Genomic DNA, 19,921 nt, shown 5'->3' with positions numbered 1-19,921 from the left:
GCTGTCCCTGTTTAATTATAGCTGTGAAGATGATGTAGTGAAATTGAAGAGAAGATTGCTACGTGCTTAAAAAATACAGCAATAATGTGTTCAAGTGTGATCTCTGGATGTGACTGTGTGAGTGTGGAGAATTGTTAAATTGATGTGTGACTATGAGGCTTCCATTTTACTTTGTTCTGTATTCCCTCACACAAACACAGGTACCTGATAGAAACTATGAGATTCTCACTTAACAAAACGGAAACATGAGACTCAAGAAGTAATTTGATTTGTAGCACTTAGAAGGAAGGGATCTCATCCAATGGAATGGCTCTGCAGTTTTCTATCGACTCGTACTTTTAAATTGGCAATGCACCAAATATCCGGCAATGCTCATCCCATTATGAGTTCCAAGGGTAATTTAAAAACAATGATAAACTCACCAGAGTTGCAAAGAGATGATAAAGGATGAAATAGATGGCAACCAGTGGAGCCCACATATGCCCCACAGCATTCAGAGTCTGGTCCATCACATCCACCCATCCTTCCTGGGTGAGGATCTGGAACATGGACATAAATGCCTACATAAGGAAAAAAAAGGAGGGTTATATACCCCACTTACACATAGTCTATGTTACACATGAAAGTTTACCTTACCCTATGAGAGGCTGGAGAGATGACTCAGTGGTTAAGAGCACCAGCTAGCTGTTCTTGCAGGGGATCCAGATTCAATTACCTGACCCACATGGCAGCACACAACTCTTTGTAACTCTAATACAGGGCATCTGTTGCTCTTTTTGGCAACTAGGGCACTGCACACACATGCAGTTCACAGATAAAACAAAACAACAACCCCTTCCCCCCACCCACAAAAACTAAAAATGGAAAATAAAATATAATTAGCCTATAATGTTCAGCTGAGGACTTTATTGTTGGTGTTATTAATTCTCTTCAGATCAATCAAGGAAAAAATTTATACAACATGGGAGAGAGTGGAGAACAAAGGATTAAGTGTTACATCAAACTTTTCAGCTTCAAAAACTAATTACTTTCAGTTAAATTTTTCTCTGTTAAGGGTAAATACTATTGAGAAACAAAACTTCTCTGCCTTCACTTATACACAGTTTATTTTTCTTCCTTTTTAGCAAGTTATTTTTATCATTCCCAACAGATTACTTAAGTTTCTCAATGTTCTAATAGAAATGTAGCATTTTAAAAGTGGATTACATTGTCTAAAGCATATAAAAGAATAACCTTAATTTTGTTTGCATTTTGCATAATATCCATTTATCAAATGATTTCAGCTACCACATCAGAAGCATGCGATTCATTAAAAAAGGAAATTCATAATGAAAAAGACACTTTTCATTATACATACATATATGAATAATACATACACACACACACACACATATGAATACTTTAAGGCACAGAGTCAAGATTGCAGAAGAAGTGAAGATTAAAACATTAGAACATTCCAAGGAAGTCAGTCTTGCTGTAAGACTTGCTTAGCACAGAACTTTGGCTGTTTTGTTTGGAAACATCTTTCTAGTTAGGTATATGACTATGTGTCCTACACATATTAGTAGTCAGTAAATACTTTGTAATAAGACTTTATGATCATGTCTGGAAAAAGTTGACTTTTTACAAATTTAGAGTCTTCGGTAGGAAAAACATATATAGAATATTAAGGTTTTAAGAATTAAAGTTCAAGATAATAGATGGCCCGAAGTCAAGATAAAGACCTGAGTGACAGGATCCCCAAATTAAAGGACTCTACAGGTAATCTAGTCTGGCCCTTTCATTTTAAAGAATCAGGCTCAATGATGGTACCAGATTCAGTCAAATTCATTCTAACAAGTTTTTATGCTAGTAGAAATAGTGGCCAGGTATGATTCCCCATGCATTCAGGAACTCTGGCATCTGCCACTTTCAGGCTGAACCACAGTTGGTGGAGTAATTCCATTTGCCATTTTGCCATGAACAAAAGAAATTTTCTTCCCCAAAGTGTGAATTTTAATGCTTAGAAGACAGAGGGCACATTCAAATAGAAAATAATTCTTAAATGAATTGTGAAAACTTTATTTATTTATTGTGTTGATGTATAGGGGTGCTTGTGCCATGCTGTACCATAGGATAACTCCTAGAAAGATTCTCTCCTTCTAGCATATAGGTCCCAGTGACTCAACTCAGGTCTTCAGGTTTGCCCACTCATATTAAATGGATCTTGAGAGGGCTATTTTTTCCCCACATATGCTCCGCTTACTGTGGAGTATTTCTCTTGAGTTTGTCTTGTCTAAGTCCATTATCTTACAAAGGATTTTTTTGTTCATGGAAATGTGAAGTACGCTGCTATTGATAACCGACTCCCAGCATTTCCAGCAACACTGGAATACTTTCCTTATTGGGCAGCATGAGAGCAAGACATCCACTGAACACCTTTGTTCTAACTCTAAAATAAAGTATCATTGAACTTAGTGAAAGTGTCAGTCTTATCACTGAAGATAATTATTTTCCTGTCTCTTCCTCTGTTGAGTATTTATTACATACAAGCAATATACATTTCAAAGACAATCCACACACACAAAACCTGATTGCTGTATTTTCCCCACAAAGTTGTTGCCAGTGAGAAAGCTTATGTACATTCCAGACCTGACAGCAAAAGGTGTCACAATGTCCACAAGAGCAACACAAATTATATTGGATACGGCTTTCTTTCTCCTAAAGTAACAAAATAGTTTGTAATTAAGCCTAACAGTTTGAGACCAAAAATCTAGGCCTACCTTTCCAGTGTGTTGGTCACAAACCAATTTATATGTTTACATATACTACAGTAACTTCTGTCAACATCCAGCTTTTATGTGTGCAATATATACACAGGAACATGGAACTGTGGGATTGTGATTCATTGCTGTGAGACAGTCAGGGTGGGATAGTGAAGTTATTCTGCTATTCTTTTCAGGGTTTGGGGGGAGAAAACCTTGATTTCTGAAAAAGTCACTAGGAAGTGCATGCATTATGTCTGAGAGCAAAGCTTTTTGTCAAATAGGATTTGTGTGTATATTGGAGCGTAAAAGCTGAGGAAAGAGAGTTTGAGACAGAGAGTCAATCCTCTTACTGAAAATTTGTGGTTAAGGCCCATGCACCTGAAGGAACCTACTTAGCTTATGTGTTTCAAAAAAGATGAGTAGTGGATAAAGGTTTGATACATTGGAACTGAGATGAGTAAGCACAGTGCTATTTCCTAAAACATTTACAAACAAAATGGAAGAAAATGAACATGACCAAGAAAGCAGAGAATGAAAAAAAAACCTGTGTATTGGAGAAATATAGCTGAAGGCTAGGAAGGCAGAATGATGGGCGATCATGCTTAACATGCCCAAAAAACATGACAGAGCTCCCATATGTAGCATCTGCAAATGTAACTTTAAAGTCTCTATATGCTATACTTGGCACTTGTTCCTTGTTCACTGCAATATTGGGTATGTATTCATCCATGGCATTATGCAATCATTTTACATTTTATTATATTGAATATGTCAAATCTGAGACAGCTTCTGGGCCAGTTAAAATCTTAAATTTATTATGAAATATGTAGCAAGACAGAGATTAATTTTTATTCTTTCTTTACAATAGGTAATCAGTTGATTGGGAACAAGGTAATTGAGTGAATCCATCTTTTCCTCACTAACTTGAAATATCGTTTATCATACATTGTCTACTCATCTAGTTATGGTGCTATTACTTTTCTATTCTTTTTCCATCATTCTATTTCATTTATAAATTGATTAGTAATTGTATTATATTGTATATTTTAATAACTGGTAGGGCTATTAGTCCCTCTTCAAAACCCCTTATTATCAAAATTTCATTTATGTGTTTTTCCTAAAATATCTGGTATATATTCACTATAGTCACATTCGATTATTTAATAAAAAATTAAAAATGTTCTCAAATTAGTTTCAGTGTAGAAAAAGACATTTATTTCTACTTATTAATTCTCTCTTTATGATTCTGAAAAAAATCTCTACTTGTGAAATCCCTGTTCATTTCTTGTGAATTGGTATTTAATGTTAGTTTTCAAAAATATAATCAAGGTGATAGCACAGGATTTTATAAGTAACAACAACAAAACATTCTGATGGGTTTCTTAACAGAAACAAAGTTGACAGTCTTATGTGTGAATATTGTAACTCTGTTGTTTTTCCCACAGGTCATCATTCTTAAATCAAGTTCACACTTCTCTTGATGCTACTTAGGTCCCTATTCAGTATTTCCTGACTTACTCCCTTCACACTTAGAGATCTATTATAAAACAGAAACACTTAGTTCTCACTAGGCAACTTCCCACTTCCCCGACCTTTCCACAATTTTGTACCGAAACTTCTGTTTGCTCTGCCAACCCAGAAGAGCCCAATCCCTCCATGCAAGGTGAAGACACTTGTCTTGTTACCACCTTGGATTTGATAATATTTTTTTCTGTTAGGTTTTGATAAAATGATAATTAATAGATCATTATTTAATATGTTGACTAGGAAGATACTGTTAGTTCACTGTTGAGCCAGGTGATATGCTAAGATTCCTCTTCCCTTTTCAGATCTGAGATATCACAGCAGTACAGTAACAAAGGTCAAGGTTCAGAGCTCCTTTCTTACTTTACATTGATTAGAATCTAGCCCCATTTATTCATATCACTCAACTGTCTTCTTCTTCTTGTTCTTCTTCTTCTTCTTCTTCTTCTTCTTGTTCTTCTTCTTCTTCTTCTTCTTCTTCTTCTTCTTCTTCTTCTTCTTTTTTTTAGCCCTCTGTTTATGCTGAGATTATTCATATGCTTCATTGGGAAAAGAAATACATTCTTCTACCTAAGATGACTGCCAGATTCTCACACAATTTATCCACTGCTTGGAATAGATGCTATTTCTACTACGATATATCTGTTCTTTTTAGAGCCTCCAATTACCTGGAAGCCATTTGAATTCTTGTCTTGCAGAACTGTTTCCTGGAGTTGTTTCGCTGCCTGTTCTAATTTGGGCTAATTGCTTTTGAGACCTGTTCCATAGTTGGTATGATTTGCATTTCAAGTTTCTTATTTTGGTTTCTTATCCCCTCCAATGTAACATTGTAATAAGCTGCCAAAACCCCATCCATAAATGTGGAACACTGCTTCTGTGTTTTACCTACATTTCTTCTGTCTGCTTTGTTCTCCCAGCAGGGCTTGCAGGATGAAAAACATTATCTGAAGCTGTAGGTAATGATTTTGGGAACATCAGACTGGGAACTTCTTTAATCTAGGTACACCCATGGAATCTTACTGCAGCCAGAACAAATAGGTCCCTGATGGTCCCTTCTTCAAGTCCTCTGACCTATCTTCAATCTTCACTCTTGGTCCGTGAATCTAGTTGAGGATGGAGATATTGGAGTTTTCTTGGCTTTGGTTTTTTATATTCGCAGAAAAGATCACTTCTGGAGTTTCCTCAATCCCTCCATCCTGCCTCCTATTTCCTTATTGTGTCTTTTTATTTTTTCATACTTCTATGATATGACATCTTTGCTTATTATAATAAAAATTATCTTACTATGATAAAGTATTCATTTTTGAAAGTTGTTAAATTTTATCTTTAATCTTTTAAAAATTTCACACACACAATTTCTAGTTTAAGTAAATTACTTCTACAATTCATAGGTTTTTGTCTTCTTTAGGGCACTACATAACCCCTATTTGGAATCTCCTCAGAATGTATGGTTTTGAGATCAGTATACATTTTAGGATTTTCTTTTCCAACCCTTCTTAATCTTTCCAAAAGACAAGTCTAAGAGATGAGATGAGCCTAGACATTTTTCTTATTCTTAGTATTTTAACTACTATCCTTTCTCCATATTGATATTTACTCAGATAAAATGATATGAGTCTGTAGACCTTCCTGTGTGAAATTTCTTGTATGGTACTTTTTAAGTCAATTGTTAATTGGTTTGCTATGTGTTTTGATACTTTAAGTACCATCTATGATTTTTTCCCTTGTTGTTTTATCTCTTTACTCCAAAAAATAATCAAAGTCTCAAATTAAACAGGACTATATACAGGCTAGTCACTGTGAACTTTGGGGGCTCACCCACATGCTTATATGTGAGCCAGGAGTGAACTAGTCTCACTTGAGACTAGTTCAATTTGTACATGAAGTGAACTGTGAAGGTAGATCCAGCAGCTCTACCCTTCATGGAAAAACAAAATCAATAAAAACTGTCTTAAATGAATTTAAAATGGAAATTACAGAGAAAAGCATCACATTGTTATCAGAAATAGGAAGTAAGTGAAGAAATGACATTTTTCCATGCAAGTATGGAGGGCAGTAGAGGACAATTGTGGAGTCACTTAGAGATGTGATAGTGTCCAGAAGAAGTGGAATTTTTGCATAAGCAGAGGTAGGTCTATTGTTAACTTTTCTGTTTATTAACAGAGATTAGAAGACTTAGATACAAATAAAAATACCAAAGAGGAATGAAAGGGAAGTTAAAAGGGATTTTAATTTCTTGTTCCTAACAATACTTAAACATTGGCATGTTGGTGTTTGTTATGTGTATGTGTACATTTGTGGTAGATGGTGCTGTAGCATCATTTTTTTATATCAAGCTTCGAATATCAACTTCTAGCCCAAAGTATTTCTTACATTCTTTGAGAGAAAGCAAGTGTAGTATCTAATGGTGAAATACATAGCCTAAAAACATCTACTCAGACCTGGCAAAGCTGTTATTAACCTCTTTAAAAGATATAATGGATGACATTTGAACTTTGATGACCTGATGCATATTTGGGCAATTTAATGTAGGTGGGTATCAACTTGAGCTAAATATAGACAAATAGTCAAAGAAAGTAGTGTGGGTAAAACCTAGATTGTGACAAATTTGTACCAGGTAAAAAGCCTACTTTGTAAAATATATAATTAGCTACTTGTTCATTTTACAACTTTTTTTGTGTGTGTTACACAATCATTATCACCTTTTAACCCACTAAAGCCAAAGGAAAATAAATACTTCTATTCTTCCCAACTCCATTACCCATCAGCCATCAGTCTGCTTCCTCTTCCTGAGAATTTGTTTATTCTGGACATTGTCTATAAATGTAATAATATGCCACAAATGCAGTGTCCATCCACAAGGGTACACTCTTGCACCTCATTTCATTTTATTGCCAATGAAACCTCAAATAGACATCACAATTTATCTGTTCATAAATTTGGAATATTTAGGGTGCTTGTACTTCTGGAGGCTTCCATGTATAATGATGCTACTCTGAACATTCATATGGACCTGTATTATAAATTATCTTTTACTGAATTGTTTATTGCTTAAATTGAAGTCTATGTTTGTATACATATATATTTGCTCTTAAAATATGCACATTAAAAATTTGCAAGGAAAGGAATATAACCTGCATTATCCTTGTGCAGCTTACAATTTACTTGCACTGATTTTCTTTATCCTTACTCAGTTTAAGATCTCTCTCTCTCTCTCTCTCTCTCTCTCTCTCTCTCTCTCTCTCTCTCTCTCGGGGTGTGTGTGTGTGTGTGTGTGTGTGTGTGTAAAAGATTTGCTTTCAAAATGAAACCTACTTGACAACTTCTATAGTAGGGCAACCATTTACTGAGAGCATCCCTGCTGTGTCTTACTACCAGACAGCCCTAAAATAGACTTGCATTAGCGGAATTCTCTGAGTGTCCAAGTGACAACTCCTTTGGGTATAATTGCCTTAATTAGTCACCTACTCAATTTCTTTGCTTCATTCTTTCTTCCCAAATAATGGTAATTTACAGAAGAGTTTATCTTCTGAGAAGCCCAAAAAGCTCATGAACCTTTAATATTTTACTAACATCTGGTTATTTTGTTATTTATGGCGTTTTGTTTCAAACTTACTTGATTATCCAAAAATAACAGCATTTAAAATGACATTACTTGTTGAAAAGTTAGAGTTATCTAATGTTGCGATTAATTTTCTAAAACTTACATTGCTTGGTAAAATCATAAGAAAAAACATAAAGGGTTGTCGGAGAGAAAGAGGTTAGGAAAAGTCATGAAAGTGGTGTTTAGTATATTAAAATCCTACAGCAAATAAAAGCCGAGAGAGCAGACTCTAATTGGCTGAACTCACTTGTCATATATGTTCATAAAGACTATAGACTTGAAACACGAATTAAAATTGAATTCCTGAGTTCTTCTTTATTTCAAATCCCTCCTTCGGCTTAGGTGGAATTCCATAATATGTTTAATTGTGCTCTCCTACTCCAAATTCCATCTCACGATTTTTTGTTTTTATTTTTTTTTTCCTTTGAGCTCTCAGAAAAAAATCTCAGCTCTGAGGTGAACTTAACCCTGCCTTGCTGTCCTTGAACACTCAGGGCACAGTGGGGTAAGCCATACTACAGGGAAGCAGGCTCTCATAGGCCTCACTCTTAGAAGATGCCCAAGGAACAGAGGAAGGACTGCAGTCAAAATACAGGGTAGGCTAAGAGTGGAAACCTGATGCTTTGGGATTCTGTAGAGAAAAAAAAGGGTGAATGCCTTGGGTTGGCTTTGACATTTATGAGCAGTGAAGGAGATTCAATTGCCAAAGGCCTAGTGTGTTCAGGCAAAGTCCTCAGCATCTGGAGCTGGAGGCCAGCTTCACCAAATACACACTCATATTGTCATTCTGTGATGATTTTTTTGAGAGAAAAAAGAAAGTCCATATGAATTTTTTATGAACATTAAAGCATGATCTGGAGAATGTTTTATATATTAACTTTGAAATGTGTCTCAATGATATTGATGCCCAGGGGGGGAGAACCTGTCTGATGCATTGATTTAAATACACCATTCCTATATATTGTTTATGATTTAAATTTTTTATGTTCATAAAGTTTGATTACACATTTATAAAGCTCAAAAGTGATCTAAGATAACTATAGTTTCAAGGTAGTACTATTTATAGATTGATTGTTTTTGAAAGATTGACACCATGTATGCTGTGTATATTTTATATTTTGTATGTAAAAATTGTGAGTATTTTATTTCATCGAAGTTGTCTTTAAACTAAAAGTGTAACCTATTAAGATGATAATAGCATTCATTTGGAAAACTTCATTTTGTATACTACATATTTCAGCCAAATTTTTTTTTGGACTGGATATTACCTACAAAAACTACAGAGAAAGGTTACAGTGAGTGTTTCAGAACTAACAAATACTACAAACTGTCTTTTGGTACAGTTAGCTCCTCTGAGGATTTTATTGAATAAATAGTGCAAGTCACAGGATTAGCAGACAAAAAGGGAGCAGCCCAGGAAAGCAGGTGATTCATGCTGTGCCTTCTGCCACCTAGACTTGAGGTTTGGAGCAGAAGAGTTATGATCCAGATCGTGTTGTAGTCCTGTTCCTGGGTTTGTTATAAGCGATTCTCTTACAAAGAATGTCTCAGAGCCACACATTGCTTTCTTTGTATATGAAATATTTTGCAATGAGAGATCTGTTGGACTTGATTACTATTTATAGGGACAGAGGTGAAATATTTAAATAGTAAATATCTTCTTAAAGCAATCCCTATTGATTTAGAAAATAAAGTTGAGACAGGTGGTTTTAATTAATTTTATTACTGCCTTTAATTTTGGTAAGGACTAAATAGTTCTCTGCCCCTACCAAATGCAATGAACACATATTACTCACTTTGCTTTTATAATCCCCCACATAAGCTGTCGAGATTTTCACGTAAGTGGAAAGGAGTGGAGGAAAAAGTGCTTATGGGTCAGATTAGATTATGCATAACAAAAAAAAAACGGTTGAATCTAGACTCTATGTAATTGGCTCTAAATGTCAAAATGAGCTTGAACATAATTAGAAGCGAAACATAATCAGAAAGCCAGGACTTTCCCAGTAGCAAACTGCTTCAAGCATTATCTACACTTAAATATAATTTCAAGAGTTAGAGAAAAGTCAGTTTATCTTAAAAATAATAAATAAATAAATAAATAAATAAATAATAAAATTTATTTTCCAGCTAAGAAAATGTGTGTAGATGTAGCTATTGGCCTCTCTTCACAGCCATGCCTGGGGTAATTTTATATGATATTATGCACAAGGTCATGGGTTTGTATGGTTTCTTAGGATTTCTATATTAGCAAAGAGTAAATGATATGTATAAAATGAGACTCCGATCCAGGAATAGCATCTGGGGGACTCTGCAGCTCATGAGTAGTAACTGTACATCATTAAAATCATCTTTGCAATTCCTCTGTAAAGAAGGATCTGTAGGTGTGATTGCCTCTGCTACTGATGGAGAGACAAAGAGCAGGAGGCTCCAGGGATTGATGCAGTCCCACAGGTAGAGAGTGGTGTTGCTCTGTATTCTGTTTCTGTACTTCCTTTTAAACATTTTAAGATCTAAAATTGCTGATACCTTTCCATCATCTATGTTATGAAATCAAATAATATTTATGCCTATTTTAAGCAATACATACACATTAAAATTGTGGGTTGTGTGTGTGTGTGTGTGTGTGTGTGTAGGACAACTTTCGAACTTCACATGTGCAAGAGTCAATTCTCTCCTTCTACTTAAAGGCACCCAGAATTCTGACTTAACAGTCATGCAGGCAGCAAGTGCTTTAACCCATTGAGCACCTTGCTAGTCCCTAAATATTTTTTTTTAAATCATCTTTACCTAGCACAGCACAGAGCATATAGGTGAAATTGTATATGTCTCCACTAACTAATGATATGTAGCTATTTTCAGTATTTTTTTTTATTTGTAAACATAATCTGGAGTCATTACTGGGTTTTCTTCATTTCTATAGACATCTAAAATTGCAAGACATTCTAGTAAAATATTTTAGCAATTTGAAACTTAAATGATAAACTTCCTGCATTGGAGATGCTCACTTGAAGGAACAATATTAAGATGAAATGAATGAAATTCTTATTTTTTTTTTTTTTTTTTTTTTTTTTTTGCCCTAGCAATCTTTCTGTTAGAGCATGGTATTTTTAGTTGAAAGGTATACTTCCCACCGATTATGTTAAAATCATTTTGAAATGCAGCCATCTAGCTGACAGAACAAACAGCTGTGGAAATGAGACCTGGAGATTTATGCAAATGGGGAAGTTCTGAATTAATTTTCTTCATGGAACAGACTGTCAAGTTTCTAGGAGTATTTATACTCTATCTCTTAATTAGTAATTTTGCTAATGTCAGTCATATTAAATTTTCATAATGTAAATGATGCGTTTCATTGGCAAATATGTGCTGCGAGATTACAGATGAGAGCAGAGACGACATCCAATGCAGTTAAATTGAGTAACACACAGTGCTTTTGAGACACAGGTGTGTATGTTATTGTTAAATAAACTGAGAACTTTGTAAGAAGGCTTCTTTGAGGGAGAAACACAGAGACTCCATAAAAATTTTCATTGTGTCCTTTTATATGCTGAAGAATAAGATTCTCTCTCTCCCTTCTCCCCCCTCTCTCTCCCCCCCCTCTCTCTCTCTTAAAATTTTGTTTCTATTTATCTTTAAACAGAAAACAGTTTTGATCAGGGGAATGGTAACACTTAAACATATTAAAGTAAACTGCGATTTAGACCTGGAATTTCCTTGTCTGTATTAGTTCGGTCAATATGAACAGAGACTACTATTTGATCTGTTCATACTCTTCCTGTCCAGAAGAGTGTGATTGGTTTAGGAAAGTATTGCATGTGAGGTTTGATAAAATCACCTTGTGAATTCTTGTGAATTTACCTTGTGAATGCTTGTGAATTCTTTAATCAGATGAAAACCTCCAATTTCCTATTTGCTTTTGCTATGTTTATAAAGTAGGCTTACAGAAAAGATTATTGTCTAGCCTTTTCTATTAAACATGTAAACTTTAAAAATCAAAACATGTAATATTGTTTTGATTGCTTCTATAATATTTTAATATTTTGAAAAAACCCCGATGTTTGTTGAAATTAATATTTAACTGAAATGATTTGTCTTTGATCAACTTGATTTGTAAGTAAAGACCTAGAGTTGATATATATATATATATATATATATATATATATATATATATATAAATATATCACATTTCTGTATGTATATATGTATCCTTATCTTTAAAATTTACCTCTTCACTTGCTTGTGATTATGTTTTCTTTCTATTGATAGGTAACTGTAAAATTTTATATATATGTTTACATGTCAATCTCTTCCAACACTGAGCATACACACAGGGCCTTGCTGGACAGTCATTCTAACTAGGCACTGAACTACAGAGTTAGACTTGTAACTATCATTCATTGTAGAAAATATGACAATGCCTAAAGGCCTAAGTTACTCATAGGAATTAGTGTCTAGAAGTAACAAGTCTTTCACATCTTTTTTTAGAATTTAAATTGTCTATGTTTGTATAGGCATATGCTTATACTAGAGTATAAAAATAGTTAGAAATGTTGTGTTAAGCTTTCGAGATTAGCATTTTATCATCATAATTTATACCATTTATGATTTGCTTCAATCATTCTGTAAAAATTTACTGTAGATAACTATGAAGCCACTGCTCTAAAATGTAAATATCTTCATATAGATGGACATCAAGATTTTCTTCAATATTTTAAAGTTCTTGACAATGTAAGAAAGAGTATTTGTGTGTGGTGTGTTCCTGACGTGTGTGTGTATGTGTGTATGATGACTAGGCTGAATGCACACATGTATGTACATGAATGTAGAGGACAACAGCTTATATCAAGTGTAGTTTCTTCATTGCTTCTTCATTTCATTTTTTGAGACAGGGTCTCTTACTGAGGCCTGGAGCTTACTGATTGGCTGGACAAGTTGGCCATCATGGCACTCTCTGGGCTTCATCTGTGCTGGGGTTACTAACATACTACCTTGCCTGGCCTTTTATGTGGTTTCTGGGGAACTCAATTCAGGTTCTCATGCTTGTGAGATAAACACTTTATTTATTGAACCACTCTCTTGACCCAACTGAAAAATAATTTTTGAGAATTAAACTTTGTATATATATTTCTAGCTACTTTCTTTTTTTGAAGCATAATTGTATAAAACCAGAATTTTTTAGGACATTTTCATGTATGAACATAATACAATTTGAGTTTATTCACCTTGTCTGGCTATTTTACTAATAACAAGTGCCCAGAAATGTAATTACTACTTCAAGTGCTAAAAATGCTTTTGTATTTTGACATATAATGAGTAATGTCTCATAGAGAAGTCATGCACCACGCATGACATCAGGGTCTATAGTCTTCTGGCAGCTGTGTGCTTCACTATTCACTAAAAACAAAATAACAAACAGATCCTCTCCCCCTGGCATCTCTTTCCTGGCACAGGTTGTAAATTAAAGGTCTATTATCATAGTTTCCTTTGTTTTGAGAAAGATTGATGATGGCTATTTTGACTTGTTTTAAAATTCAAATTTATTTTTTTCTTCAAATTTATTATATTGTTTTAGACAAAGACAACCCTTGGCCATCCAAAATTAAATGCCATATAATTTTTCATTTCTGCATTTGCATAGTTTAAATATTTTTGTAGTAACTTATTACTAAGACATTCTGGTACACAGTATGAGGGGTTCTTGTAGCTTAAACCTAGGTTATTCAATGATAATTAATCTAACGTGTAATACTGTCTGTTCATTCATTCATTGTAATACTGTCTGTTATTTGTATAGCTCTGTGGATTGAATCGAGGGCCTGGCATATACTAGGCAGACTCTCCACTATTAAGCCAAATTCCTACTTTCTTTTTTAACCTTTTCTCTTAGACAGGATCTCGGTAAGATGCTGAGGCTGTCTTTGAAGTCATTCTTTACCCTGTAGCCCATGGACAGTTTTAACTTAGAGTATTCAGCACCAGGAACTTGTGTGGCTGGAATGAGCCTTCCTCCCTCTCTTTCTTCTCTGTTTGTATCTGTCTTTGTCTCTCTCTGCCTCTCTCTCTGTGTCTTTCTATGTGTCTCTGTCTCACTCTCTCTCTGTGTTATGCCTGTGTATGTAAATATGTAGGTCCATGTATGCAGAAACCAAAGGAGGGCATTGGGTGTCCTATTCTATTATTATTTGCTTTGTCCCCTTGAGGCAAGACCTCTCACTGAATCTAAAGTTTGCTACTCTTTTAACAAGGCTAATGGCCTGCAGGCTTCATTTGATTTTCTTATCTCTGCCCACCAGCACTGAGTCACAGGTGCTATGGCTATGTCTAACATTTAAGTAAGTGCTGTGTTCTTATGCTTCTGCAGTAAGAACTCTTACTCACTGAACCATTTCCTCAAGCTCCTATGTAATATTCTTTACTTATTGTAGGTGTGTGTGCTTTCTTGTTTGTAGTAATCTTTTATTGGTGATGTCTCTTACTGCTCTTCCTTCTGAATTTGTTTTTTATGAGAGCATCTTGCTATGCATTCCAGACTAGCCACCTCCAACTCTTCATTCTCATGTGTCAACTTCTGAAGTGTTATAATAACAGGTGTGAACACACTACAGTCATACTTGTACTGCTTTCAATATTTTTGAGGATTATATTTTATGAATGTAACTTATGTGCATGTGTGTGACCTACTCTCATTTCTGCATGAAGTTCTTATAACTAGGCCTCACATACAGAATATGTTCTTACACAGTAGCTGTTACTATCTAGAATGTGACTTCTGGAGGAATATTCCATCTGGGTTGAGTTGCAAGGACAAGGGTGTCTTATGGTGATCTTTTCAAGTAGTTTGGATCCTGTTTTGGTTTCATCTAATTAATTATTCATTTTATTATTTTTAACTCTGTGCAAGTATGTACACATGTCCTTGCTTGTAGTAATCTCCCACTGGAGATGTCTCTTATATGTACACGTGTCCCCAGAAGCCTAGAAGATGGAGGTTGTAAGCTGCCCAATGTGGGTGCTAAGAAATAAACTTGGGTTCTCTGAAAAAACAGTGTGTGTGTCCTCTTCAACTTGGGTTCTCTGAAAGAGAAGTATATGTGTCCTCTTCAACACTGAGCCAACTCTCTAGCCAATGAATTTTGGTTTAATTTTCTCCTTAAAATTACATTGAATTTCTTCAAGCTTATTTGTCTCAGTTATAGTGCTTGTTAAATATGTTTGATATTTGTGTAATCTGCTTTGGATGAGGAAAAATATAACGAACATTTATTTTAGTTGTAGAATTGGCAGCAGTTATCAGATAAACATGTTTATCTAATAGTACAATACACAAAACTTGCTTCTTCTAAGATGACAAAGTATATGCTTCATTTTTATAATTCCCTTATTGATTTTCATTTTTATTCTATTGAATTTGAAATGACTTAACTTGGTTAATTTGAAGAGATGAGTTGTCTGATATTTGTCTAATTTGTTAACAAAATTCTTTTTATGGTGTTTCATCTTAATAACATGCTTTGTTGCTAAATTTCTAGAGCTTTCTAACAAAAACTATCAAGAACATTTCTTTTAGCATGAGGTAGGGTTGGGGCCTTTTCCCATTTACCTTTTTCAATTATTATGAGTTATGGCATGTAGAAAACTAAAACAGTTGGAAGAACAACAACCACTACCACCAAACAGTAAAACCACAAAATAAAACAAACTTATCAAACAATAAAATGCCAGCAGTCATACCACAGGTCTGGGTCTGAACTGGCATAGTTTGTGTGTGTGTGTTGTCTAGGCCCCTACTATGCTGTTTTTTTTCCCTCCTTTTTTATGGTGTTAAATGAGACTATAAGATGTATCCTGTAAGCTTCTATCTTCTATTTTCCTAGGGATCTCCTACCTCCTCGCCACTCCACCCATAATGTTATCAGCCATAGGGATAATTAGCCATATACACACATACAACATATCCTATTATCTTTCCCAGAAATTGAGGTTTGATTTTTTTATTTAAGAATGTTTTATTTAAAATGGTATGTCAAATTATGACTAAACAAAAATTAAAGGAATTAAGATCTAGTTTCAAAAACTTAACATAGTCTCATCTAAATGTAAAAAGTATAGTGTAAGTGTTTTGAGAAGCAAGTGAGTAAGGGAGGTGTATGTTTTGTTTAATGCACTGTAAAGGGTATGAAACATATCACACCATGAGAGACATGGTATAGTATTTAGTTATGATGTGGTAAAACAGAAACCAATGTACACTTCTGGTAAATGCACTGAACAGTTCTGTGACTCAATATTACTATTCCTAGATATCAATTTACAAATCATCCATATCTATAACATATATGAATATATGTAACAACATATATGTTCAAAAAAATTGGCTGCATCAGTCATAATGGCTAAAACCTAGAGACACTTTCAAAACCTATAAAACATTGATAGTTCAGAAAGTATTGAAACAGATAGAAGCAATAGAGACATTCATCTGAAGGGTGTAGATGACTTAGCATTTTGGATCATTATTTTTGGGTAACTACACAAGAAGTGCACCAGAGGGAATGGGTGGATCTATATATTAGTCATTAAAAGGTCCTCTTTTTGGATCGATCTATATGTGAACTTGTTAACAATATGCTTTTTCAGATTCTGAAAAACAGTGATTTGGCAACTAGTCTTGTTTTTCTGTAATATATCAATTATCTATCATCTCTATCTATCATCTATCTATCATCTATCAATCTATCATCTATTTTTGTATCATCTATCTCTAAATCTATCATCTATGTATGTATGTATGTATGTATGCATGCATATATCTAGCTACCAATCTATCATGTATCTATCTATTTATCTATATCAACCTATCATTTATTTGTCTATATATCTATCTCTCTATCCATATATACATACACCTACCCATCTATCGGTCCACCATCTGTCTGTCTGTCTTTTTGTCTGTCATCATCATCATCATCACCATCACCATTATCTATTATCTACCTATTATCTATCTATCTATCTATCTATCATCTATCTCTGTATTTTTTAAAAAGATGCAAAGGACTGATTAACATAAACATTTTAAATTGTACTGGAAACTATTTTAAAAATTTTAAACTTTGTATATAACAGAAAACTAAGTAGCCACTGTTCAGCCTTATTTACAGAGTGACCTTTGTGTGCTAGGTCATCTGACTACCACTTAGAATAGTGTGTAATGCTAGTGTAGTGTGCAATGCTAGTGTAGTGTGCAATGCTAGTGTAGTGTGCAATGCTACAAATGCTCTCCATGTTGTTTAGGAATGATACTACTTTCTACTATGTGGAGCACAGTGCTAATCAGTTTGTTGTTATCTTTTTTCTCAACCTTTCTTAATTATATTTTACTGCTTTGTTTTACTTCATGGGCAACTATAGACAAACATGAGAGACAGCAAAGAGTGTAAATATAGGTTGCATTTTTCTGTATGCTAGACTCAACAATATATTTAATAACAGATTCACCTTTGTATCATAGAAAATATGCTTAAAGAAGTCACTGGAAATTAGTAAGGCATTAGTAATATTAATGGCTCACATTTGTTTTTACAGCTAGTGAATAAGAAGCCTGCTATCAGCTAAGGTGATTGTAAATAACATATGAAGGTAAATGACAGCTGCAGAACAGCAAATGAAATGAATTTACCAAACTAAATTGAAGGCAAAACATAGGCTATGCCTATGAATGTGTTATCAAGGGAAGTAATAATTCCCACAATGGTCACCTAACTGACCATCAATGATAGTATACAACAGGCAGGGGTGGCCAACTCCACGTAATTCAGGAAGCATTAAAGCCATTGCTAAAAGTATGTTCATGGGGTATTATTTTTACCACTGTGTAGTTAGTAATGAATCATCATATAAATAATCCAACAGGAGCCAAACAGCACCAACAAAAATGTCTCGATATATTGGAAAGGAAATAAAGTTATTTTAAAGAGATTTTAAGGGCAGGGGTGACAGTTGCCTTAGGAACATCATTTTATTACTTTAACTTTTGAGTTAAGTTGCTTGCTGTTTTCTGTTGCAGAGTCACGTCTAGGAATGAGTAAAAATATGGCTTAGAGCTTCAAATGGGACTTATTTTATGAGCCTGTGTAGCATTTGACACAATAATGGCTTCACACAAAGAATAAAAAAAAAATGCCTCCAAAGATGCCTGTGATTCCTCAACTGGTCATGAATTTTTGTCCTTGGTCAATAAAAATGAATTTTATACAATGAGCACATACCCCTGAGAAACTGAGAAATAATATGACTGACAGTGTGATCTTCCTCAAAACAGTTCTGCTGCTTTTTTTCAGGGAAGGATATAACCAAGGGACAACGAAAATCTTTGGTGGCTCCCTGCTTCACAGAGCATTCACTGTTCATGCTGGTTCCAGCCTACCACTCAGCCCTTCTCAGGTAGTCTTCCATGCTTTCAAGTTCCAAGTCTTTGATAAACTCATCATCTTGTCCTTCCATAAAATGTCCTTGTCCTGTTCTATTTCAGGCCTACCCTAAAGCTTCACAAATACCCATGGAAATGTTATTTATCTCTGAAGCTTTGCAGACTTACTTTCCTTGGAAAAAATCTCTTCTTAATATTAAAATAAGATTACATCTGTAGGTATAACAGCCAAGCAAATAATGCAGTCCTGGAATTTTCAAATTCCCACCAGGACATCCTCTACATTATGTATAAATGAGTGTATCTATTGTAAGATATTGCACCTTTTAGTCTAGTCATTTTCTATAAGGAATGTGATTCTTCCGTAATGTCTTGACTATGTTAAACAGAAGGAGCTAATAAATGTGTCCATGCCCATATGCCTCCCACCTTTATTACATAAAGAACAATATTAAAATTATGAAAGATTACAGACACATATTCTTCATTATCTAATGGATATATGAAATATTTATAGAAAGAACTTTCAGTAATTTAGAATCTAGAGAGTGGAAACATGAGAAATTGAAGCTCAAAGATGAGACAGCAATATAGAAAATGTGAGCCCAAGTATGGGGACAACCAGATTGTGCCCATAAGAATCCATCTTTCTTCCAGTAAAAAAGTTAATGGAATGCCTCTTTTTCCCTCTAAAATTTACAAGTGAACCTTTGCCAAGAGCCATCTTGGAGAAGCTAAAAACTAGCAGGCAATCTTCCTGATATTGTCCCACCATGGATTGTAAAGCTATGCTGAATTTGCTCCTTTAGGCAAATCCAAGGAGACTCTTCTTTTTTTAAAAAAAAAAAAATCTTTTTTAAAAATTTATTTCTTTAAAATACATTTCAGATTTTATCCCCTCACCCCATTTCCCCCACCACCCAGGAACCCCCTATCCTGCCCCCCTCCTGCCTCCACAAGGGTATGCTCCCACATGTCCCCCATCCCCCCTCGAATTCCTCCCTGATCAGTGTTCAGCCTTCATGGGACCAGGGATCTCCTCTCCCACCCATGCCCGACAAGGCCATCCTCCCCTAAATATACAGCTGAAGTCATGGGTCTCTCCCTTTGTGCTTCCAGGCTGGTGGTTTAGACCCTGGGGAGCTCTGGTTGGCTGGCACTGTTGCTCTCCTCTTGGGGCCACCAACGCTTTCAGCTCCATCAGTCCTCTAACTTCTTCATTGGGAACCCTTGATCAGATCAATGGGTAGCTTTGAGCAAACGCCTCTGGATATGTCAGACTCTGGCAGGCCTTCGAGGAGACAGCTGCATCAGGCTCCTGTCAGCATGCACTTCCTGACATCCATATCGGCATCTGTCTTTGGTGACTGCACATGGTATTTACTCACTGATAAGCGGATGTTAGCCCAAAAGCTTGAAATAGCCAAGATTCAACTAACTGACCACATGAAGCTCATGAAGAAGGATGACCAAGTGTGGATGCCTCAGTCCTTCTTGGAAGGAGTGACAGAATGCTCAAGAGAGCAAATAAGGTGACACATTGTGGGACAGAAAGTCAAGGAGGGGCCATCGGGAGACCACTCTACCTTGATATCCAAGGAGATTCTATTTGAGGAA

General features: G+C 35.1%; 1 protein-coding gene across 4 annotated transcripts in view; it reads right to left on the bottom strand.

Moving 5' to 3' along the window:
• The window catches only part of Nalcn (sodium leak channel, non-selective), a 276,023-nt gene that overhangs the window by 113,455 nt on the left and 142,647 nt on the right, over positions 1-19,921 (bottom strand). For all 4 annotated transcript variants that reach the window (XM_076930524.1, XM_076930522.1, XM_034498721.2 and 1 more), the window contains exon 14: positions 423-560. In XM_076930524.1, coding sequence (XP_076786639.1) covers positions 423-560 — 138 coding nt within the window. The remainder of the gene's footprint in view (positions 1-422; positions 561-19,921) is intronic.

This window comes from Arvicanthis niloticus, chromosome 3, assembly GCF_011762505.2.
Source record: "Arvicanthis niloticus isolate mArvNil1 chromosome 3, mArvNil1.pat.X, whole genome shotgun sequence".
NCBI lineage: Eukaryota > Metazoa > Chordata > Mammalia > Rodentia > Muridae > Arvicanthis > Arvicanthis niloticus.
The sequence above is the reverse complement of the archived record's forward strand: the minus strand, read 5'-3'. Positions and strand labels throughout refer to the sequence as shown.